This window comes from Fundulus heteroclitus, chromosome 7 (assembly GCF_011125445.2).
Source record: "Fundulus heteroclitus isolate FHET01 chromosome 7, MU-UCD_Fhet_4.1, whole genome shotgun sequence".
Lineage (NCBI taxonomy): Eukaryota > Metazoa > Chordata > Actinopteri > Cyprinodontiformes > Fundulidae > Fundulus > Fundulus heteroclitus.
The window spans coordinates 37,424,315-37,450,486 of record NC_046367.1 but is presented as its reverse complement, the minus strand read 5'-3'; the positions used below and the strand labels follow the sequence as shown (position 1 = coordinate 37,450,486).

The following is a 26,172-nucleotide window of genomic DNA, read 5'->3' as shown; positions in this document are numbered from 1 at the left end:
CGAATTCAGAGGGCACAGAGAGACTCTGCAGGACTCGACAAAACCTGATGATGTTCCAGTGAAACGTGAGCGTAGAGAGAGTAAAAAAGAGGGATTCTCAGGATGTTCTCACCATCGCCACCAGGCTGGTGGCAGTTTTCTTATTTCTTCATGGGACAAAGTCTTAAGGGAAAGAATTTGAATAACAGACCTTTCTGTCTGGTAATCGGATTATTTTGTTTTGCTTTGATTGATTCCCTGAAGCTCCCATTTCCTAGAATTAACCTTCAGTGCCTTAAATACAGCAACGGTAAAAGGAGAGTAGACCTCCATTTAAGATTGATGGTTCTCAATGTTTTATAAATGTTTAGGGTTTTCTAACCTGGTGCTCCTAATTTTTCATCTTTTTTTATTATTATTAAGTCCTTATTTATACAGGTGGTCTCATTGGAACATGAGTTCTCATTCACAAGAGAGACATATGTTAAAACTCGTACACAACGTATCTTCCCCCCCGGTTAACTTATAGCACTGGTTGAGTTTAAAGACACAGGGTCACAAAAGGCCAACAACTCAGATATGCTCTTAAAGATTTAGGGACATTAGAAATGTTAATGTTTTGTGTTGATAATTAAAAGCAATGGGCTATTTATGAAAAGCAAACAATAATAACTTAGGAAACTCTGAATAACTGCACAGCATTCGTCTCGATACTTTATCATCTGCATGAAGTTATTGAAACATCAGGAATGGCATCTTACAAAACTAATGTGACTAGATTTACTTTAAATATTTTCTTGCTATATATATATAACTATTAAACAATGTGTTTTGAGCAGCATTAAAGGCACCTCATCTAGAATTTTCTGTCACCAGCTGAACAGCACAAGGCCACAAAGGGAAGGCTGTAACATTTTGATTTTGTGTTCCTCATGTGAATAAAACTGGAACCCGAGTCTGAAAAGTTATTATGTTCTTGTGTTTTAGTCTAATTTTTTTCCTGTACAACAAAATCTGGACCCATTTTGAGGCTTTTATCTTACAAGTAAACATAACCATTACCATCTGTCCCTTTCTTTCTGCCCTCCTATGTCTTTTGTTGAGCTATTATTGTCAATTATAAGCACAAGTTTAAGTGGGTGGGTTTAGAGTTAGGGCTTTAGTTTCTGATGAATAGATGATTTGTGTGTTTGAAGTGGGGTTGTGCGGAGTAATAACCAGTAATAGGGGTCTTATCTGCAACAAAAAAAGCAGTCAGAGCAATCTCAGCTTGGAGAATCAGGGATGAAATCTCATGGGAGGATAAAAGCTAACAACTACAGAGAACACTATCCATTCAAGAGCAAATACGTTCATACGTAATAAAACTTAAGTCTAAATAATCAACCAATAGGTGTTTTCACATCTGATTGCATATAAATAAAATTATTTTGCCTATTTAACATTTTCTAAACCAAGAACTGTCGTGCTGCTGTGTGTAATCGCAAATCAAGGCTCCAGAATCTATGAAACTGAGAATCTGTCAGGAGAATCTCCTCTGATCTGGTCTGAGAACGACGACAGACAGAAACACGAGAGCGAATCCAGAAATGGAGACAAACGCTGCAATTCTGAGGAGATACAGGGACATCGTAGGTAGTTAGATCACCAAGGTAATTAGCTTTTTTTTTTTTTTTTTTTTAGAGATACACGAGCACTTTTGGTTGGAGCAGCAGTTGAAAATCCATCAGAACTTCAAAGTTCATGGTTGGAAAAATCCAGAGGAATGGCCGCAGAGGTTTGAATGCCACATATGAAGTATCAGGTTTCAAAACCAAAACCAAGCTCAACACCTAATATGGCTGCTGTGCATAAAATGCATAACGGTAGCTACAGTAATGCTCCAAATGATGAGGAATACATTTTATCCACTAGTTTTTGTCTTTAGCTAAACCACAGGCAGCAAAGATGGTTAATTCACTGAACCTAAAGCGCTATTCTACTCCTGCTGACCAATGAAAGCACTTTAAACTCGAGCCACATTCACGATTTCACAATTAGAAATGACAACGCATTTATTCCTCGGTGCACATATTGGTAGAAAGCTTTGGGTTAGGAACGTTTCCTAGGGCTAAATCGACACGCTGCAGAGAAGGAAGCTGAAAATCAATCTCACAACTTTCCAAATTAAAGATTTCTTCTTCTACATTAAACAGCGGTAAACTTGTTTATTTTTCTTTGCATCTTTGTTTTTTCAATAATTACTGTGATGAATGGTAATTAAAAAGGATACATCCTATATTATATTTTTATTTGTGTAATTATTTTGACATTTTGTCCACTTATTTTGCTTCTGATCCTCGTTTGGGCTGACTCCTACAAAATATGGAAAAGGGTGTGAATAGACTAGCACCCTCAAACAGTACACCTTAGCTGAGGTGTGTTATTTACCTTATAAATTATTGATAGATTTTTTTTTTAGTCAGGCAGGACTGAGTGTACTCTTAATATGTGAAAATTATTATTACATCAGTAAGCTCAACGCAAAGCTCAAAGCAAACTGAATGCTATTTCATGTGTTTCACTTTCATGACTATATTTTTACGTATGGAAATTGCAACAAAACCACAATGTTATTGTGTTTGGGGCATTTCTGGTTGCATCGTCCTTGGTTCTCCAAACTGAGATTCCTCCGACTGCTGCCTACTGCAGGTAAGATACTGACAGCTCATACCTACCCTGCACAACTCCAAACAAACAAACCAAGCTACGCCTTTAAAGTTGGCTGCACAACTCCAAACAAACAAACCAAGCTACGCCTTTAAAGTTGGGGTTGTGGGCCTGAGGAATACATAAAGTCCTGAAAGCGGAGGTACTTAGATGTTTGCATTGTGTGTGTAAATGTGAATGCGTGTCTCGTTTGAATCGTCAGTCTCTCCAGCAGCACTGGCCCTCCTTAATGGCTGTCCTCCGATACAGCGTATACTGTAATTTGCTTAAGGCTCGCTTGTGTGTCTAAAGAAGTCAACGGTATGATTCCCAATCCCCTCCTTCAATCAACCTTCTCCACCCCCCCCCCCCTCCCCCCTTCTTAGGACTGAGAGCGAGGCTTTAACAGCAAGTTGATTCATCACTCTCAGTCCTCATCTAACACTTGTTCAGACCCACCGAGCACATACACAGCTCTTTGGCAATCCATAGGTTGCAATAAAATAATTACTGACATTTTGTTTACACAGTGTCTGTCCATCATTTGGGCATCATACAGTCTGAAAAGCAAAAAAATATAGAAATATATATATACCAAAAAACCAAACTCTAGAATTATGAATCTAAAGCACAACTCCATAACATCATGTTAGCTTTTTTTTTGTTGTCGTTGTTGTTGATAAAACTCTGATTTTTCTGTCTCGAGTATAACTTTCCCCTACTCTTAGACTGATAATCTGTAATGGGAAATGTAAAATAGAAAAAGGACTAAAGTAACAGCTAAGACCATGGAGTCCAACAAAACTCTAAAACAAAAGGTCTAAAAAAATGTCATAAAAAGCTCTACATGGCTGCTACAAACTGAAGCTCGCTTTTTCTTTACCTTTTTTTTTTTCTTCCAAAGTGGACACAAGTCTAAAACAGAACAAAAACAGTCACCATTACTTCTCTATGCCACTGGTTTCACAAAGCGCAGACCGAAGGCGGACAAAGGAGCTAGCGGGCGCCGCATGGCAGGCTGATGAACGCTTAAAACTCACACAACTCATACCAGAAACTTTAGGGAAAGAAAAAAAAATAATGAAAGAAAAAGAAAATGTCCTTGTTCATCTCCTTTTCCTTTTTCGCTTTAAAAAAAAAAAAAATCATCTTGATTCCTTTGAGTTAAAATTTGAGCTATTTAGAACGATAGGCATTTACTTGATATGTGTTGATTTGAGTCAAACGTGCCCCACATTAAAAAAAAAACGCACCACTGGAGGAGAAGTCTTCACAAGAAATCGGATGCAGAAACGTTTAGATTTTTTTTGCGACCCATCTCTTGTTGGAAGATGAGGGGAGGGGAAAAAAAAAATCTGACGTTCTGCAAAGTACCGTTCAGAATTTCACGACCAGAACATCCCAGACTGCTGCCATTTGTGGTCTAAATGTCCAGATTGTCATGGGCGCTGAAGTCCACTTCCTTTGCAACTTCCTTCCAGTGGTCGGTGGGCTGTATCTTATGGTACTTTAGTCATTTATATTCTGTTATTTCATTCCTTCATTCAATCATTCATTCACAGGCTTTTTTAGAATCGAGCAGGTTTTCTCCTGCAGGCAGAGGAGAAAAGGGACTCAGTTGCTTAGGGAAACTGGGATCATACGTTCCTCCGGTTTAGATCTCAGAGCGAGATCTAAACCCGACACATGGAGAGTTCAATATTACCCCCATTTGACATCAGAGCACAGTAAAAGCAAGATTTCAGGCGGGGGACGAGGGTTGTAATTTCAGATAGTGCTTCTTTTTCATGTCCGTGTCCAAATAAGAAAAGAGAATCTTCACGGGGATCTCCGTCACTCCTCACGCCTCTGAGCAGCACCGCTGCTGGTTTATCTTCACTTTGTGCTTGATGCCGTCGTACAGCTCAAAGTTGTAGTTCTCCAGCGTCGTGGAGGAGCGCGAGGAGAGCCCGCTGTACGAGCACGTGCAGTAGAGGAGCAGGCCGGCGCACACGGCGCCGAGCAGCACGCCCAGCGAGCTCATCACGATGATGGTGAGGAGGATGGGGTCCAGCGTGTACAGCCAGGCGTTGTCCTTGTCCTTCTCCGACACCAGCGTCACCGAGGAGGGGTCCATGTCAGACGGCGGCGTGGAGAAGGAGGACGGCCAGCCTGAGAAGACGTAATCTGGAGACACAAGAGGACGTTTGAATAAAAGATTTATGCACACGTGATAAACTTCTTCTTCTGTAACCCACAGTCGGTCAAGGCAGATGACCGTTCATACTGAGCCTGATTCTGCTGGAGGTTTTCCTTCCCGTTATTGGGGAGTTTTTCTTTCCACTGTCGCTTCATGCTTGCTCAGTATGAGGGATTGCTGCAAAGCCATGGACAATGCAGACGACTCTCCCTGTGGCTCTATGCTTCTCCAGGAGTGAATGCTGCTTGTCGGGACTTTGATGCAATCAACTGGTTTCCTTATATGGGAAATATTTGACCAATCTGTATAATCTGACCCTATCTGTATAATATGATTGAATTTGACTCTGTAAAGTGCCTTGAGATAACTGGAGGAAAACTGTAAAAGTGCAGAAAGCCTGAGTTCTTTTAAATCAAGATTAAAAACACATCTGTTTAAAATTGCCTTTGACTGTTCTAGTTTTCTCTGTTTTACTGTTTTTAATGTTCTTTTTTGTTTCTACGTTCTATCCCTACTTGCTTTTATTCTATTTTCTATCTACATTTTATTCCTACTTGCTTTTATTTTGCTATATTTTAATTAGTGTTGCACCGATACCGATACTAGTATCGGCCGGGGCGCCGATACCACACTAAAATGGTGGTATCGGTATCGGCGAGTACCAACAAATAGGTCAGAGATAGCATTTTGATGTTTGTATGTCACTTGAACGCAGCCTTCTCTCTCCCGACACTCACTAGTTCTACTGGATTCACTTTGTATTAGTCTTTTTCCTGCTTTAATAAGGTCGCAGCTTGACAAAGCCATGATAGCAATTATTTTGCATCCATGTAGTATGCTGTTCTTCATATATACACACACACATAAATTTCAAAGTAATGGTATCGGTATAGTATCGGTATCGGCCGATACTGCACAGCCAGGTATCGGGTATCGGTATCGGTATCGGGGCCAAAAAATGGCATCGGCGCAACACTAATTTTAATCATGTAAAGCACTTTGTATTGTCTTTGTACTGAATTGTGCTATATAAATAAATTTGCCTTGCCTTGCCTTGCCTTGAGATGACATGTTTCATGAATTGGCGCTATATAAATAAAATTAAAAAATTTAATTGAATAAACTCAACAAAAGGCAACAATTCAAACTAGTAGGACTCCACCCGTCATAGAAATCCTGTCAACATTTTGGTTATTTGTAATATAGTAAGAAAAACGAAGAGGCATCAAAGCACCGTAAATACACAAAAACGTCACTACTGCACCTTGCCAAAATATTTTATCGTACCATAAATTTCTTTATGTCACTCTTCCATGAAAGCCACGTTTGTAGAGCTCACCAGTAATAGTTGTCCTGCCTACAGTTTATCCCACCTGAGCTGTGAGTCTTTGCAGCTCCTCCAGTTACCATGGTTCCCCTGCCTGCTTCTCTGCCCCTGTTGCCCAGCCTGTTTAGGTTGATGGTCAGGTCTCAGTATATACCTTCAAACGCAACGCTTGCTGACATTACTTAGTAAAGTTGCTTCTGTAGGCGGCTAGATTCACCAGATTTCATTTAGGGGTGTCAGACTAAAAGGGAACTGGATATATTTAAAATTTTTCTGCCCAACTGTGAACTAATTTGTGTTATTCTGTCACATACAACCAGCAGTTATTGTAATGCGATAAAATCTGAACTAGCTCACGCTGCGTGAATACTTTTTGCAAGGCTTTGCATTTTACTTCCTCTAAATGTACGGGTTAGGCTTTTTCGATTAGAGTCTGAACGGCTTTCTATTTGTTCAGAAGGATGCGTGTTCATCTGCGTGGTGAAACGATTCAGCATATGTATCTTTTACAGCATCTTATGAGAGAAAAATGCTTCAGACAGACAAGAAATAGTGAGACGTGTGTAAACTGTGATCGCTACAGTCACGGTTTACCATGTGCACAGAAGTGAGCTGTCTGTCGTCTTTTATGGGTCGTCGAAACATGAAAAACAGAGACTACATGCAGAGAATCCCCTCTAACGCTCTGCGACATTCTTCTCCTGTCTGTACAAACTCTGCCGGACCGTCGCCACAGGCTTATTTCCTGCGCAGGTGCATGTCTAAAGAAGAGCTGCAGGCATGCCTCTGCTCACAGAAGTGCTTCCATTACAGCGTTTGGGTGAGACCGGTGTAGCCTGTGGCTGCGAGGGGAGAGGACCTTACCTCCATTGATGTGCTGCTTGTGATTGAAAGCGGGATCGTTTCCGAAATCTTTAGGCTTCTGATCTGTTTTAGAGACAGAGAGAAAAGCAGCATTAATCCCCGCCGTCCACTCGCGTACTTCAGACTTTAGATCACATCTAGATAACATCAGTCCATCTGGCGTGTTGTCAGCACACAACAGCTACATTTGTAGATGGAGATCGCCACCAAACAGTGAGTGATCGCGTTTAAGTTTTTCTGCCCAGATAAAAAAAAAAAAAAAAAAAAATCTCTTCCCAAAAACCTTTTGATGTCTGTGCTCAGTCTGTTGATGGAGAAAAAAAATATGTCACCTGGTGTGACTCAGCTCTTCAGCCAGACTTCCTGCATAAAGCCAGCCAGTCCATAAGGTGATAAGCATCAGTGAACTTTTTTTTTTATTTGCTTATAAATGAAAGTTAGGTCTGGAGGTTGAAGGAGTGTAAAGAAAGGGGGGAGAAGCAAAAAAAAAGACACACAAAAACCTTTTTTTTTTTCATAGAAAAATATCGCTTTTATTTCACATTCACCACAATCGCTTTTCTTTTTCATACCAAGCCAGAGAAATTCAACAAGCTTTGTGAGTGCAACGCTCTGAAGAATCAGTTCTTATTCAGTTTGAGTTGGGGAATAAAAATGGAGCAATATCAGGGCAGCTGATAATCATTTATTAGGAACCAAAAGCACTTTATAACCACAAAGTGTAATAGATATGCAGCAGGTGAAAACTTAATTTAGGGTGTGCAGAAAAAAAAAAAAAATTATACGGAGCCTCATTTCCTCTCTTTGATAAGGTCTTTCATCCACGAGACACGTTTGGCATCTTCACATTATAGATTCAATAAACTGCGAGCTGTCCTCAAACTGAAAATAACAAGGAGATTAAAACTTTTAAAGGACACCTGCAGCAATATTATTTTCATATAGGTGAAATATGAGCTAATCACCTCTGTTGTAAAAAGTTAACATTGAAAGCTGAAGAAAAAGGGAGAAACAAACCCTGGATTAACACAGAAGGACCTGTACATATTCAACCAGATGGGGAGAATCCATTTTCCTAGAATGAGCATTTTCATTGCTTTTTCTCTGTCATGCATCAATATTTCATATAAACAAAGTGCAACATGCCAAGGCCCAACACAAATCAAAGACAATTAACAACTCCTCTCTCATATGAGCAACAGAAGAATGTGAAAATAAATGTAATTTTTTAGCTGGTGTGGTAATATGTCGTTGTCTTAACTAATATCTAGTGTCAAAATAGATCTTTAATATACCGTTCTGGTGAAAAGTTAATATTATCTTAAATATTTCATAGCAATTTGGGGGTTTCGGGATTTATAGTATTAAATAAAAGCATTAATATTTAATTCAGTATCTCACATTTAGTCGTGCCTGGCCCACATTTTCTTAGTTAAATAGTTTTTTCTTGTGCAGCCTTGGCCTTTAAGTATATGAATTGAGGTGAGAATAGCTTTATCTGGTCCAAAAAAAGCAGTTTGGATGTTTGTCATGCTGGAGCACTTCATCTCGTCCAAGTTTCAAACGTTTAGCCGTTGATTTGAGGAGATGTTGAAAGATTTAAATGCCATCCTCCTCCTCCTCCATTATTTTATCCACTTTATGCCATTACTGACCTCAGAGCAGCCGCCCAGAACGATGGGGGACAGGACAAAGGTGTACGTACATGAGGAGGAAGTGTGTCTTTAACGGGACGCTGTTAAAACTTATAAAAAAGTCAGGCATGGAGGTGACAGCATGATGCTATGGGCTTTTTAAAAAAAAAAAAAAAACTGGTGCATGGCACAAACTGGATGAAAGAGACATTTGTTCAATTCTTCAACTTCAACACAAATAAAAAGATAATCAGGACAGACTTGGATGCAATTGGGTGTTACATCTTAACCACATGCAAAACTGCTTTGGAAAACCGTGACCTGAACCTTAATGAAAAGTGGAGCCCATGTGAGGATTCAACTTAAATTTGATCATTTATGCTAAGCATTGCAGTCTGATATTCAGCCGGAAAATTGTTGCAACCTCGCCGACGGCTACCGAACATGTGTTGCCAAATTAACATGAAGGTGTATGCATATTGTGCCTTGTTTTCATAACCGTCAAAGCTATTTATTCTATAGTGACTCCACTTTGAGAAAATGATTAGAATACCAGTTAAATGCCTGAAATTAACAATCAGGCAACACGACGAGCGTGTTTAAAGTTCTGACAGGAACTGAATATAAACGTCTGAGCTGAAAGAAACCAACAGGTTGGAAGAAAATAAAAGGAAATTGTGAAATGTAAGCAGTAAGCAGTGATTAAAACAGCAGGAGGATGCTCCATGGAGGCACAGCGATCTCTTAAACATAATATAACTGCACTGTGGCTGAAGCCAGGGTGGGACGACAGTAAGAATGATTTGATTATGTTCCTATTTAACGTGAGCCTAAACTGGATTTGAATTAGCTTTAATTCAGTTTATTCTCTTTAGACCTTGTTATTAGTCTTATTTTAGCAGATTAAAACAAGCTCATTAGTAAAAAAAAAACATTGATAAAAAACAGATACATCATCAACTTATTGTTTTAAAATGGCATCATTTGGGTTGAGTTTTCTAAAACATCTCAGCTGTTTGTACCTCAGACTTTAAATTCACATAATCCCCCAAAATAGAACAAATTAAGGCGATACATACAAGAATTTATAAATATATTGTTATGTTGACTAATAAAGCAATAGCACAAGAAAAGCTATTACCATTTTGATTATTTCATTAGAGATATTATTTATCTAATGAATCTAACACAGTTGTTTGGCCAAATGAATACTTTTGGAGGAGTCAAAAGGAAGCTTTCAGAGCTAACGCTACCAACTTTTCGGCACGGTGGAGGTAGCATCATGCTGAGGGCCTGTTGCTAAAGAGTGGACAGAGGGATTAGGAAAGAGTGCTACCTTCAATGTATTCAACTTCAGCCCAAATCAAAAGCTTTGGCGCTGAAACTTCAGCACAACTGGGTGTTTCTACAAGAAGCACTCAGAAACATCTGGGTTAAGCTGACACAGTAAAGCACTAAATCAAGAAAAGCCGGCACTACCTCGATCAGATTTTTGGTAAATAGAAAGTTATTTATCCAAAAATATTTGCCCTGTTATGAGCATTGGTTCATTTACACATCTTCCTGAATCTGTTTTGGGTCTAAGTCTAACGTTTCTCTGCACCAGCAGTCTCTCAGAGCCCTAAACTTCTGCTGGCTTTGATCGAATAAAACCACCGCAGACCGCAACAAAACATCCAATCACTTACGGGGCGATGGCAAAAACAAAGGAAGGGAAAAAAGGAGCTTGGACAGTCTTTAGATGACCGTTGAAGACTGTCTCCTGATGCTGGCTTGTAGCCCTCAGGCTAGAATCCTGAGAAGAATTATCACATGGATCTGAAGGGGGATTAAAAACTCCCTCTTGTCCCATTTTTCTCCTCTCTTCAATTAGTAAAGAGAAAAATAAAAAAAACAGAGGGCCTTTATTCATTCAGGAAGAGATGGGGATGGCTCTTTGCCACCGCTGGTTGTTCAGGCAGGAGAGGGAGGACCTGTTAGAGAGCTTGCGCTGATAATATTTCTCCAGAAAAAAAAAAAAAAAAGAAGGAGAAAGAAAGAGAAGAAAAAATATAGATGCCTTGGAGGATAGAAATGCTTACTGCAGGGTTTTATGAATGCAATCGGCTCCATTAACTAATTAGGAATATTAAAGGGCTTCAAAGTAGTCCATGATGGAGGGAAGTGATGCTGATTTAAAAGCTCCCAGTGAAATGTTTTCCAAATCTTTTAAAAAGTTTGATGCAGCGAGGACGACTGAAAACAGAAAAGTGCACGGGTAGCAGAGCATAAATGTGGTCGTATATCATTCCTCCGTTTGAATTCGGACCCACATTGATTAGGTTATGGCACCGGGCCGCTGGAATGAGTCATATGATGTGTAAATCATGCACAAGTTGATTGAAATTGAAGAAAGAGGAGCCGGGGAGGCACAAAATGGATATGCAAGCACAACATAACTAAAATACTTGTTTATCGAAGCACAAAGCTGCCTTCTGTGAGACGCAGTATGATGAAATAAGTCAATACGGAGAATAACTAATGCATAAAACAATGATTTAACTGGCTGTTTATTGGGAGCTTGGTGGAAATTGGGATAACTTACTCACACTGGTGCATATTGGTTAATGTGGTTTTACTTGCAGCACATACAGTACAGGGTCAGTAAAAGTACATGTACCCTTTTGAACTTTTCCACATTTTGTCAAACATTAATGTACTGGATGGGGATTTCATGTGACAGCCCAAATCCAAGGCACTAATCACCCAATGCAGAACAAATAAATATTTATGACAAAAACACTTTGTGACCTAGAAACTATCAAAGCTGTTCGATACGCAGTGTAACAAACAGCCGTTTGTTACATCTAAGAATGAACACTTAACTTTGTATTTAAGCACTTTATTTAGCACTTTAGAAAGCATACAGCACTTTAAGGATGCATATTTGCACATTTAAGAAATAATTGCACACAGTTACTTGTATAAGTTTTTATGAAATGCATTCAATATACACTTATACAAGTAACTGTGTGCAATTATTTCTTAAATGTGCAAATATGCATCCTTAAAGTGCTGTACGCTATCTAAAGTGCTAAATAAAGTGCTTAAATACAAAGTTAAGTGTTCATTCTTAGATGTAACAAACGGCTGTTTGTTACACGCAGGATTTTAAAAGTCCTTCAAATTTAATCTTATAATAGTGCAGTCCTTGTTAATATAAAGCAGCCTCCACAGCATGATGCCTCCACCACCTTGCTTCAATTTAGTTTATCTCCTCATACATCAGTATGTTTCTCAGCCAAAATGTTTAATTACGATCTCATCTGCCCAGAGCACATTCCTCCACGTGTTGTCTTCTGCGTGCCTTGATACAAACTATAAATGGGGACGTAAAAGCCTTCTTTCCATTAATTTTTTTTCATACCACTTTTCCATAAAGGCCAAATTCATGGAGTGGATGATTAATGGTTATCCTCTCAACAGGTTCTCCCACCTGAGATCATTACAGATCTCATTACATTACAGCCAATGTAAATGACACTCAGGTGCACTCTGCTTACTAATAAGGTGACATATGGGTGTCAGATTATTAGTATTTTTTGCTTCTGCTTGACAATTATGAGCTACCGTCTATCATAACATTCAACACCGACGTTTAGGATTGTAATGTGAAAAGAATGTCAAAAGGTTAAAGGTTATGAATAGTTTTTCAAGGCAAGCACTGCGTCATTCTGCCGGTTATCCCAAAAGACTTCTTTCATCTGCTCTTGTGTTTGAAACGACCTGGCCTCCATCTTCAATCCAGTCCCCCAGCCTTGCCTTCCCGTTAGCCTCCCTCTCAGGGTAAAAAGAAAAATCTATCTTTAGAAAGTATGGACAGCTATCCCTTTCCCCCCCCAGTCTTTCATCTCCTTCCATCTCGGGGAGCATTCTTAGGAGGAAAAAAGGGGGGCTCGCTTAATGGGCCCTTCTCCTCTGAGAGAGTTTGCTCCCCTCCATCACTGCCTCTCATTTACTCGCTTGTGTTTTCTTTTTTTATATATATATACAGGGAGGATTTGAAGTAAAGGAAGGTAGCAGAATAGGAACAGGGAGGTTTTGATACACAAAAGGATGAGGGATTTAGACGTGAAAAAACGGATACAAAATGGCGAGACGCTGATTGCAAGTGCAGAGATTTTTACAAGCAATTTAAATTGCTTTTTTTTTTCCCCCCACCGACTGCATAATTTTGAAAAAAAAAAAGTATTGATTTGCTTCATTTTGTACCGCTTTCTAAATTAAACACACATTCAAATGGGCTTGGCACTAAGCATTGACATGAAATGGTTCATAAACACAGATTAAATGAGAGAGAACAGACCGAACAGCAGCCAGTGTGTATTAAAATCCTCACAGGAAATATGACAAATATCCTTGTAAAATTAAAAGAAAAGTGCTCATTCTTAAGAAGGAAGATGAAGCCTTTTGAGTAGTACCTGCCCAAAAGTTCATCTAAAGTGTAAAAATATGCAGTGAAAGATGTTAGTTCATGCACAATTATGCAATCTTAAATAAACACAATTTTAATTTCAGACATTAAATAAATCATACAGTGGATCTCAAAAGTGTGCACAACCTTGTTAATATGTCCAGTTTCTGTAATGTAAAGGTACTATAGTGACTACAATAAATAATTTCTACTCTTCCCCACCTTTAATGTGAGACGTATCCTGGTTGGTTAAACAGAAAAATAATCTGATGGGGGGTAAAAATCAAACCAATTTAAGAATCAAAAGAGATAAAAACATATCAGTTTATACATGTTCACCAGGCTGCTGCCCTTTTTTACTTTTCCGACTTTGCAGATATTTTCATTTTTCAGCTAAAATCTACAGGATATAAAAAATGTGAAATCATTGACTTTTATGACACAAAAAGTTGTAAGAGTCTATACTTTTGAGATCCGCTATATCCATACATATATTTATATGAAAAGGATAAAACGATTGCATATATAAACACTCTCCAAACCTTGGAAATTGTCCAAATGGTCTTTTTCTGAGAGAGATAAAGGCAGGCTGGTGTGCATTTTTAAATAATAAGAACAAAATACTGTTACTGATGAACAAACAGATATTTACTATAAATACGAGCATAACTGCTCACCTTTGATTTCTATGTGACCAAAAAAAAAAAAAAAAGACAGCATTAAACCTTCTGTTCATATCTCTACCCATAAGATCGGTTGCCTTGAAACACCTACAGTCGCTGCACAACGCCATAAAAGCAAAAAGTTCCTCCAGTAGGACGCTGATGTAGTCATTACTAAGACATTTCTTAAAAAGGGAGCTGGCTCATCAGAAATAAATCCTGAATGGAAACTCAGCCTGTAACAAGCAAGAGTCATTTTCATCACAGCATGTTTGGTCTCATTCCTTGAATTAAAGCAGACCTGGAAACTGTGGCGAGTGTGCATCCGAGAGAAAGGAAAGTTAAATTCCAACAAAAACTAACGAGTTTGGTGCAAGTTTGGTTCACCATAGAAAAAAAAACTGTTAGAAACATTCCTTTGGGTTCTGTTTTTTCTTCCATTCTCTCAGTCAAACGTATGAAGGACATCAGGGCTTCACATTGCAACATTAACCGACAGGCAGAAGATCCAGGCAACATACGGAAATCCCCGACATTTTGATTTGACACTGAAGCACTACCTCAAACTGTGGAGGGGGGGGGGGGGGCAAAAGCTTTAAAGCACATTTTTATTAAAGGCATATCCTAGGTTTGCTGAAAAAAACAAACAAAATACACCAAAAGTACCATGTCAGGCTTGAAAAAGTTTGGAGAACGGTGCATTTTCCGCTTGGCGTGGTTAACCTCCTTAATGCTCAGTACCTATGCATCACACCAGTGCTCTCCTCTTTTTTATGTCCTCCCCCCCTCTCAGATTCCTAGACACATGGGAAAATAATCAACTCCACCTTCATTAAGACCAAAAGAAGCATTGAAACCAAACGAGTCCTTCAAACTTGTGTGTGAACCTCTCTGAGAAAAGAGGAACATCGACACTGTTAATCGCATATCCATGCAGAGTCTTTCCAACAATTTGCTCGATAATCCATGTCTGGTTTACTTAACTGATGATCCAATTAATTTTTCTAGGCTGATTTTACTCTCAGCAACACTGTGAAGGACATCAAAAAATCATTCTGTTGAAGCATTAGAACTGGAAAGTGAAGCTTTTCCATCTTCAGGCACCAAACCCGGAGGCGCGCGCTGATCCGGTATCGACCAGAGGAGCCGAAGCGCTTCCCCCATAAAGATTCCCATTGCTGAACAGTGCTGTTGATGCTGAACTCCTTTTTTTTCTTTGAAGGAAAGGATCAGACTCTTTTAGGTCTTCTTCATGACCAGATTGTCCTCTCGAAGCTGCAGGACGCCCTTGTGGTCCAGTCGTTTCAGCAGCGGGAGCCGTAGCTGTCGTCTTTCTCCAGCGTGATGATGAGCCTGGGCTCCAGGCTCGAATCGGCTCCCGGATAGAGGTGGTTCTGGTCGTTGCTGCAGAACATGTTGCAGCTGGGGTTTTGGCTCTGGCAGTAGCTCTCTGGACTTTGATGATAGGCGGGTTGGTCGTTGCGGTACATGACCGAATGGTGGTGGTGATGATGGTGGTGGCTGTCGGTCTTCCCGCTCATCCAGTGGTAGTGCTGGCAGCAGAGAATCATCATCACAGTCACACCTATCAACAGCAACAGGCCGATGCCTCCCACCAACACATAGAACCAGTAGGCAGGGACCGGATGCACCTTCACTGCGGCTATAGTGGGCCTCATCCCAGATATGGCACCCCCTGGAGGGCAGGAGGAAACATTACTGGTTGGCTCAGTGGAGGAGTGAGGCAGGCATGCAGACTGCATTGAAGACTTAACAGCTGGAGATCGTCTGTTTATCTGGACACGGCAGGACTGTCAAGCTTTTCATTTCTCCACATGCTTACAGCTGGATGCAACCTCCATCATACATTATGGATATTATATGATATACATCTAGGGCAGGGGTGTCAAACTCATTTCTATATAGGGCCACTTTGGCGTCATGAAGTCATTAAAAGGGCCAGTTGCACGTGTATAGACGATACTTGTCATTTCATAATTTCATTCCAGTTCACATAGAAGTATAAAAAATGCACAGTAACATAAAAGTAACAACCTTAGGCCCAAATTATACAGCTTATCTGCAAAAAAAGTTGATATTGGGGTGCCTCCTGTAAGTGTACCCATGTTATGGGTACACTTACAGGAGGCACAGTTTTAGACACTTTAAACGGATATATGCCTCTACTTTATGACATGAAGTGCCCTTTTTTTTTGTCTCTTGAGGGCCGGATAATTTACTTTGACGGGCTGGATTCGGCCCGCGGGCCTTGAGTTTGACACCTGTGATCTAGGGAAAAATATTAGAGACTACTGCATGTTTTTTTCCCCGAAAATCATTTATCTCTATTGAATCACAGTCATAATTTCCTATGTGTGCTGAAATCCAGCTTTTTAATAATAATAAGGTCCACCAGCAATCTGAAAGCACATGCCAAGATGCAAAGAGAGCTGCGATTTTCCCAAATATCGATTTCTGAGGTCTTGCAAAGTTTAAATAATACTATTATGTTGTCTCGTTTGAAGATGAATATGAACTTTAATCTTTGTGTGTTTGAGGTATGAAAACCCAGCCTGCGTTTCTGCAACCACTTTGTATTGATTTGCCAATAAATGCTCAAAAAAATAATAAATTTTTATTTGAGAGAAAAGCCAGTAGCTCATAGAATAAAACAAATCTGTTCATTTTACTCAAACACATTTTTTTTAAACAGCAAAATCAAAAAACACAACAAAGAAAACCTATTTCAAAATTAATTATGTCTAATTATGGTCTGAAGTTGAATCAGGACTTTTTCTGGCAGGAAGGCTGAACAATTACATGGACAATTTGAGAATACTTGGACAACACACGCCATCAGCCCATGGTCTCCATCATAAACCGGCTTCATCAGCTTGTGTTACCTGAATTAGTTAGATTGTAGACCTAAATTGTTCAGTGGTACAGTAGTATCCTCCTTGTGTATGTTTAATATTTAATTTTTCCATTTTGATTTTAAATAAATTTGATAACAGTATGTGACCAGGTTTTTTCCCCCCTGGATATGATTTTCAGTGTCAGATTACATACAAAATATATATTATTTAGATTTTTTTTACTTAAATAAGAAAATAAGTTATTGAGGAAATAAAATAGAGCAAAACAACCTAAAAGTACATAAACGGTTGATAAAAAATGTGAGAAAAATAGAAAATCAAATCAAATAAAGCAGAGCAAATTAAAATAAAATTCCCAAGTGAACAGATAAATACTTTTTTTTTAATCATTTTGATTTTATGGGGGCTGTTCACCTTTGTTCTGCTGAACTATCCAGATCAAGGAAGTATATGCTAAAAGTAAAATAAATAAATAAAAATACAAGCAGGGCACATTGGTGCTGCAGATTTTAGGCTTTCTAGATCGTAAAAGGTGTTTTTCTCAGTTTTTTTTAACCATTGGTCAGACTCTCTGCCCTGTTTCACAAACCTGAGACTACTCTAACGGCCTTCTGCCGCTTGTGAAACACTGACTGCATACTTTAAATAGCCACAGTCTAATATCCCTGTGAGTAACATAAATATGTGTGAGAACTGAAAGCTTGACAGGCCTAGGAACAGGGTTGGAGGGCTTTTCACTAAACACCACACAAGAGCAGGCAGAAACGCGGTCCTAGCTTTAAATTTCAGCCTCATTGTCCGAGATCCACACAGCCGGTAACATTTTATTTTCATCGATGCAAACGTCACAAGCATCAGCTGCACATTGACACGCAGAGGCCCATGCGATGCGCCCAAGTTCAACCAGAGCAAAGGATTGATTGTGGACAGGCCGCCTGACCCAAACAAAAGGTGGGGAACGTTAAGCACTTCATGGAGCTGTTTTTTCTCTTGTGAGGGTGGGGGGGGGGGGGGGGGTCAAGAGCAACTGAATCATGCGGAGAGAGAACAAAATTGCAGGGTTGGGGGAAGGATAAGAGAGAAGGTATTATTGGAGGAGAGAATGGAAAGAAACAGAGAGGGGTCGGTAGAAAGTGAGACGGTAGAAGTGTGGGAGGGTAAAGAAGGGGGAGGGAAAGAGCTAATCCTGCCATGATATCTTTAATCCTGCATTAAAGGGCTTGACTGAAACTTCAATACTCTGTCAATTCGCTGTGAGAGAGACCTGTTGTGAGGGAGAAGTTATTGGGGAGAGAAAACGAGTAAAAGAAAGAAAGAGAGAGAGAGAGAGAGGACTGAAGCGCATGAGCCGGAAAGAAAAGGGAAAGAGAGAGCAGGCAAGCGACGGCTAGCTGGGGATAAGGAAGGAGAAAGAAATAATGAAAGATGGAACAGGATAAAGAATCACGGGGAAACCAGTCGACTTAATTTAGACTTTATTTTAAAGTTCAGATGTGCTATTTAAGAGTTTAAAATTGACTTTGGATGGAAAGCTGCTCTCTGTGAGGCCTGGACACAAAGCCTTTCCACTGCTGGGCAAAGAGACAATTTTAAGTGGTGGAGAAAAAAAAATCTGTATTTATTATCTTTCTTTTTATGAAATCGAAGAAAGGAGCAGAGGAAAGCTTGTCAAGTGGTGCATCTTACACTGCAAACTAAAAATAAGTACAATTTTCTTGAAATGAATGTATTTGCCCTTGATTTGAGCAGGTAAATAAGATTACTTGCCAATGGAATGAGTATTTTTACCCTTAAAATAAGATAATTAGAAATCCTGCACTTGAAATAAGGTGATGGAGATGAATTGTTCTATTTTAAGTGCAAAAATCTTATTCCATTGGCAAATAGTCCTATTTATCTGCTCAAATCAAGGAAAAATACTTTAATTTCAAGAAAGATATTCTTATTTTTAGGTCTATTTTTGCAGTGTAAGCTCAAAGGTTTTAACCCAAAATATATACACTTCATCCATCCATTGGATGAATCGGGTTCTTAGGCAAGCATAGTTGCAGTTCAGGTGAAATTTTGTTCAATGCAATATAATATTTCTTTATATATAGTGCATTTTCATTGTTATGCTGATGATACTCATATTTATCCAAAGAACTGTAAACATCCAATCAGCTATATTGGGCTACAAGCATCTCCTGGAGCTGGGAGGACTCGAAGCATCTGGATGAGTTTAATTTGATCTCCAGAACTAAAGTAACAAACATTTGAGTTATCTTTGATGTCCTCTAAACCAGTTTAAACTGGGTTCTAGCTCTCTAATTTTAATTTTATGAACAGTAGATCCAGATAAAATAATTGAAACCCCTAATTAAACTAACTCATGTCCTGATACCGGTTGTTGGTTTTTGTTTTTGATTTTTTTGTCACCGACACCCTGATCAAGAACTGTGGCTACGTTGAATAAAGTCCTGAGTACAATTTGCAAAGCCAAATTATGAACTGTGCAAAATACTGTATTTTTTGTAGTTTTTGTTCCACCATTTAAAGTGACATTGAGATTAAAAGACTGCATTGGCTGCTGCGGCTCTGTACCCATTCTCAGGCAGAGATAAAGGAGGCAACCAGAGCACACCTGAAGCATAGCCATTACATTTTACATGTTCATAGCAGAGCACTAAGTTTATAAACCAGGAGAACAAATTCTTCTGTAGAGTTTTATGTGTGTTTGCTTATCTGTTAATGCTCTAAATAATGTCACAAGCTGTATTAGCATTTAGAAACAGAGTTATATTAATGTTGCCTTGCGTTTAGCTAGGCTAATGTTAGCATGTTTACTCTGGCACGGTCAACACTTCCATGTAAAAATGGTTAAGGCGAGTTCCAACATGTTAGTGTGCTGAAAATTGTGGCTTTATATCTTGAGTCACATAAATAATCCTAACACTAAACAAAAAATTGCTCCAACAAAACCCCAGCTGGGGTTATGTTGTATCAAGAGCAAAAAATACTGCAGCATCAAATGTGTTTGGTGGCTGACTTAAGTGAGACACAATCTAAATAATACTATTGATGAAATTTAGTTTTTGTTTTTTTTATAATACTTTAAATCTACTGAATTGTGAAGCACATATATGACCATGATTTCCATCAGATCTGGATTTGTTGTTGGCCTTATTCCTAAATAACTTGGATAAAAATAGGTCCAAAACAAAAAGTCCTAATTGGAACAAACCTATTAGCAATGTTTATATTTGAAACACAAAATTTTGTTTCAAATCCCATTTTTAAAACCTTATTTACCATACCAAACACAAAGTCTCAACGGAGTCAATTTAAAAAAATTATAGAATCGATTTAAGCCTCCTTTCCCACTAAAGCACATAAATACCAACATATTAATTAGCACCAATGAAAAAAATTGAGGCATTTTAAAGATTTACAATAATGGATAGGTCAGATTTTTTTTTTACAACCATCTTAATGTAGACTTGTAATCCTTTTTTCTGGCATTTAGTCCCATAAAAATTATAGTGTAGACCTGTACTGCCATTAAAATCAGTTATATGATCACTGTCCGGGAATTAAGTGTGTAAAAAAAAACCCCAGGAAGGATTAGGTGAAATACTTGTGGCATGACTCAGCTGACTTGAGCTGTCTCTTGGTTTTTACTATTTTAGGGATGGTATCTGGATGTAGGAAACGTAAGTCAGCTCTGCTCAGACAAACCAAATACCCTGACTTTGATAAAAAAAAGAGAATGTATTTCCCCTTGAATATATAAAAACATCATCAAACAGTGCACAACTAAAACAACAACAAAAAAAAGAACTGTTCTGATATTCTTCTGAGGGGGTTCAGATATGTTTTAACATCACAGTCAGCTCTCTAAACAGCAGAAACACGCAAAGCAACCAGATCAGGTCCCAAACCCAGACTTTGAAAACAAAAAATCCGGGAGCATAATCTGCCTAAGCCTTTTATCTCCTCTCAGGCTGGGCTATTTGAGGATGAAGGAGCAACACAAAAAGAAAAAGGAGAACAAAAGAAAAGGGGAAGTTGGATGGTGATCAGCTCTGCATTTTATGCAGGTGAGATCAGGGACTTCTTAGGACCCATAACAAAGCAGGAACTTGAGGAGGAAGAAATGAGGGAACACAAGAAGAAACGGGAGGGAATCAAGAGAAAGTAGGCAAAGGCTACAAGAGGAAGAGTGGAAAAGTAAGAGAAGCCAGTGTGAAAGAAAAAAAAGCTATATGAAACAGATCTGACTCTAACTTATACCCAAATTAACCACTCTTAAGCACAAGAAATACCTACTATAATGCTCTGATTCTCATTTAAGACTCTCAACCCAGCTTTATGTTTCTCTATTTCCATCAAAAACAGCAATGCATCACCAGCAGCATCCGTCCAGCATGCAGGGACTCATGCAGTGGATCCAATCCATCAAACTTCATCGTTCTTCCTTTATGCCGATCATATCGACATACCAACATCTAGCAGTAAAATGTCCACAGCTCCCTTTAAAATGCTTACCATTTTAGGTGTGTTACTTATAACAATTACAGTAGAAAAACTTTTTTTTTTCTTTTTTTAATTTTAGAGTTGGTTGAAAATAACCCTTACATTCACACTTTTGTAAAAATGTATATAAACAGTTGATGTCAAAGTACTCTGTTCAATCTCAGTTTGGAGAACAGAGGGCAGGACTGTTGAGCTTTTCATTTCTCCACATGCTTACAGCTGGATGCAACCCCCATCATACATTATCGATATTATATGATATACATCTAGGGTAAAATATTAGAGAATACTGCATGTTTTTTTTTTTTTTCTAAAATCATTTATCTCTATTGAATCACAGTCATGATTTGCTATGTGTTCTGAATTCCACACAGCTTTTTAATAATAATAAGGTCCACCAGCAATTTGAAAGCACATGCCAAGATGCAAAGAGAGCTGCCATTTCCCCAAATATCGATTTATCTACATTATCCATTTCTGATGGGTAATGTAATATAAAAGCTACTCCATGCGGCGCTGTAATTATTACCCAAAGAGAGTTGCTGCCTAATACAATGTAAGCAACGATAAACATGAATCTCTACCTTGTGCAACAGAAGTCAACCTAAATACGTTCCACTGAGGTCAATGATGGGTAAACCAAAGCCCTACAACAACACTTTCAAGCATCTTGAGGCTGAAAGCTGGCAGTATCACACTTGAGTCCAACATAAGGACAAAAAGGAGCAAATGATACGTGAGCCAACAATTAGTAAAACAAATTACACAAATTACAGGTCGACAGGTTTAAAAATAAAGTAATGTGGGTTAAAAGTCTCATGTATATGATTAGCACTAAGGACCGCAGAGCACTTAATCATCTTACCAATAGCAAAATATCCCTGTGGATTTATTTTCCCCTTCAGCTGAGAACCGAAGGGGAAACTACAGCAGAATTTGATCCTAACTTTTGTTTTTCTATATTGTGAATGCTAGGTGCTAGTGTTTGTTTTAGCACACTTTACTGAAATTACTGCTCTTCCTAAATAGGTTTACATCATTTTAGGCAAACACTGTGTATCCTTAACATCACACTGGAATAGAATTGAATAGTTTGCTGTTATTTCATTGTGCAGGCGTGCAGTACAGCGAAAACTATTTAAGCTACGTACTTCCAATTTGTTTAACAGCTATGTAGCTATAACGCTACTGTATGTACGATATGCATTGGAAGTCCGGATCTGGAAATAAAATTGTCTGTATCTGAACCCTGTTCTAGCTGATATTCAGAAAATCTGTGGAATTGGCATATTTCTATGCTCAACTAGCTGCTAATGCAAAACAAGCCCGACACAATGTACCTGAATCGTCTGCATTCAGACAGCATAAGAAGAGAGTTTTAAATAATTCACTATTCAGTCTACTTACAAAACATCCAAACTCCAAAAAAAGCTGCACATCAATGCTTTTACGTGTGGCGGCCATATTGGATTTTACAGTAGGGGTCGGTAAGGGACCTCCGACTTTCCAAATCAGATACTTGAAATAACGGCCATTCTGACTTCAAAATAAAATACGCAGAAGTTATTTTTGGCTACTTTGGCTACTGACAGACCCTTGGCTACTTTCTTTTCTAATTACAGAAAATAAACACAAACATGTACCTTCTATTAACTCTTTGCATAAGTAGGTATGGCAGTAAGTCCCCCCCAAAAGTTGGGCATGTCACCAGGAAGGCACTGGGCAGAAAGCTAATTAATGGATTAATATTGTATGATTGCCGATGTTTTCCCAAGTCCACTCTGAGCTACTCATTCATCATAAAGCCTTCATAAAACTACCAAGAAAGAGCTGACCGCTGTCTGCTGCAGGCGACTCCGCATCAGTACTCAATTCACACCACCTTACAAAAATAAAAATCCCTAAGAGCTCTTGGGAATTGAGTTGAGCTGTTGAGACTTGTTCGGTGAGATTCCCCGTGGTCTAAAAATGTTACTCTTGGCCAATGCAATGCTACAGGCTGGGCTTAGCGTCAAGCAGGAAGCACAGACAGATTGGCAAAGGATGTAAAAATGCACAAGAGGCAGAACTTACTGGGAATGCCTGAAGTTAAAGCAGGGAGAGGCTCTGGAAAAGAGAAAACAGAAGAAATATTAAAAGAAAGGCCCAAAAGTTATCATTAAAAATATCATATTTTGTTATTAGGTATTTAATGTAAAGTTTCCCTTTACAACATGAATTTCAAATGTGTAAATGTATAATTCATATTTTATTGATCTGTGGACGGCAACTTTTTTCAAGGAGGGAAATTAAGGCTACTTTTTCTATTTCCCCATCGAGCTCGCTCCTCATAGCCGTTTCTATACTGACCTCATTTTTTACTGTTTAATAAACAACGTTTCAGCGTCAGCAAACATACGGACAAGAAGAGGAGAGGAAATGGATGCTGATGGGTTAAAAAAGGTTAAGGGCCAGTGTGAACAGAAGAGAAACGGAGGATTGGAAAGTAAGGGGGAAAGGGTCATGGGAACATGGGCTGAAGTTTGTTGCGGTTTATTATTTGCCAGAGGATGTTATATCTGGTATGAAAGTGAGAAAATTGAGAAGAATTGGGAAGAAATATTATTGAAGCAAAGAGTGTGATGAGACAAGACCAAAAACTATAAAGTTGGTGGAAAGAAACTTGGATAGGTAACTGTTTTTTTTTTTTATCCCAGGAGAAACCGCTTGGATCAGTCCAAAAAGATGTAGGCTCCCACAATTTCTCTTGGAAAAAGACATCCGAGTCAACTTTATCAGAATCAGTTAAATTTTTTACTGTAGGATCAGGGTTTGGTAAAAGCCACAGAGCCTCTGGGGTTCAACAGAGCTTGGTATCTGTCCATATACGTGTAATTTTGCATTATTTGTAGTCTTTTATGGGTCACAACAGGCCGATGTGAATCCCACAAACTGTAAACACAAGCGTGGTTCTGCTGCAAGATGACTGACACATCTAGGAGGATGATTTCAGATGATATTAGAGGTGGATAAATACAGAGACAATGAGGGGAAGAAGGAACGAAAGGAAGGAAGAAACAGCAGGATGGGATAGTGCAGGAAAAGATGGAGGGAGATGTAATGAAAAATTGATTAAAATCCATGCCCAAAGGTCGTTTGCTGCCTACGTTCATTTTTTATTTAGATATATTTCTTCTTTGCGAGTGTAAATTAGATTGTTTTTTATTAATATTTATTGTTTTTCATCCAGTTTCTAGGTAAACACAAACCAAACAGGTGCTGTGATGGGGGACTGAAATGAGACTTACGTGCACATTGCTCCAGTTCGATGCTGTTGCTCATGTGGATGTTGTCTATCCTGATGTGGCCTCGAGTTGGGTGATCAAAAAACCCCTCAAACACCACCTACACCGGAAATATACACACAGACAACCTATAAGCTCTTTCAAACATTCACAACAAAGAACTGTTTATGATAAATACTCAGTGATATAACTACTACAGATGCACAAATCAAACGGCAACCTGTTGAAAATCATCTATTTTTTTTCTTGATCGACTGTAATTGATAATTGTCAAGTTAGACACTGAGAAATCTGTTTTTTTTTACCCTAATTTCACCATTGTTGGTCTAATAAACACATCAAATAGCGCATACTTTAATTTTGTTTTCTTTGAGTTTGATAAAAAAATAGATGAAAGTTTAATACAATTATATAAAATCATTTCAAACATAACGGATTGTCGTATAATAATTTTTTACTTGTTGGAGTAACTCCATCAAGGACAATTCTAGACCTGAGAATAAAAAATAAAAAGTTGGTGCATCTTTGATGATCCATTAAGGAAAACATGTCAGTTTTGTGATAGTTGGTTAAAATACAATTTCTGACACCAATTCACATTCCTACATCAAAACATGCCTATTTTTACGCTGACTGAAACTTTGACAAAGCTGATTTTGCATAATTATAGGAGAGCAGGTAAAAGGAAATGAGACAGTTTTCTAATCCAGTCTTTTACTTAATTTTAGCTTTTTAGCTTTTGCTTGGATGATGTTCGAAGAAAAGTAGCACCTTTTCCCACTACTGTGTGAACAATGCAACATCAAAATAACTAAACAGTATTTTTAGTGGACATTATTCTCTGATCACTTTTGCAATATTTGGAAGAAAAACATAATAGACGAAGAGCTGGTGCAGCTTTAGAGCTTAGTTCACAGCTCTATCTGCCACGTTACAACCACAAATAATAATAATAATAATAGTAATAATAACAATAATAATAATGATAATAATAATAATAATAATAACAATAATAATAATAGCAGTAACAGTAGTACATTTTATATGTTATAGACCATCACAGAACTGTCAGAACTGTATAGTACTTTGTGTTTGAGCATCCTATAAAAACTACTCAACAATATACAAACCTTGCTGTTTCAAAAATTTAAACATGCTTAGATACTTTCTACAATAAAATAATAAAGAGAGACCTCCTATCATATTTTTCTTTGCATTGAAGGATCATGATTAGTGGAAGATGGTCAACATCTGCCTACCTGATACTCTCTGGGGCTTTGGGGAAGGATGGTACGGCCCTCTTTCCAGTGGGGCCCCTGCTCGCCTTTTAGCGCCCATAACAGGGTCTCCTCCTGGTCGCTGTCCCTCAGCAGGACCCGCAGGGTCCCCTGCGCCTCCCCCTGCAGCTGGTAGTAGAACAGGAGGCAGAGAGGACCTCGTTCTGGCCCCACTTCGGGACTAAGAAGTCTGGCTTTGTTGCGCTGGGTGTGGGCCCCGGCATCCAGGTGGAGGTAGTTCCCCGAAAAACCTGGTAGGACAGAAAGAGACGGTGTAAACCGTGACGCCATAAAAAGGCATTTTATTGCCAAAAAAAGTCATTTTATTGCCAAAAAAACATTGTTAGAGATTCTTTGGTAAACTGTAACTTTAATACGTTTTTAGAAATATCCAAAAAAGTAGCCCTAGAAACAAAACTTTTAGTTTTTATAAT

The 26,172-nt window shown here is 38.6% G+C and overlaps 1 protein-coding gene across 2 annotated transcripts in view; it reads right to left on the bottom strand.

The window, feature by feature from the left end:
- Positions 1–3,331: 3,331 nt before the first annotated feature.
- Positions 3,332–26,172, bottom strand: part of LOC105940119 (neuropilin-2) — a 138,184-nt gene continuing 115,343 nt past the window's right edge. Inside the window, exons 14-18 of one of the 2 annotated variants that reach the window (XM_012882581.3) lie at positions 25,721–25,989; positions 24,465–24,561; positions 23,251–23,283; positions 7,038–7,100; positions 3,332–4,833 (exon numbers count right to left, since the gene is read on the bottom strand). In XM_012882581.3, coding sequence (XP_012738035.2) covers positions 4,508–4,833; positions 7,038–7,100; positions 23,251–23,283; positions 24,465–24,561; positions 25,721–25,989 — 788 coding nt within the window. In that variant the 3' untranslated portion in view covers positions 3,332–4,507. Of the gene's footprint in view, positions 4,834–7,037; positions 7,101–13,020; positions 15,483–23,250; positions 23,284–24,464; positions 24,562–25,720; positions 25,990–26,172 lie in introns of those variants that run through there. The other variant, XM_012882580.3, reaches the window with a different exon arrangement.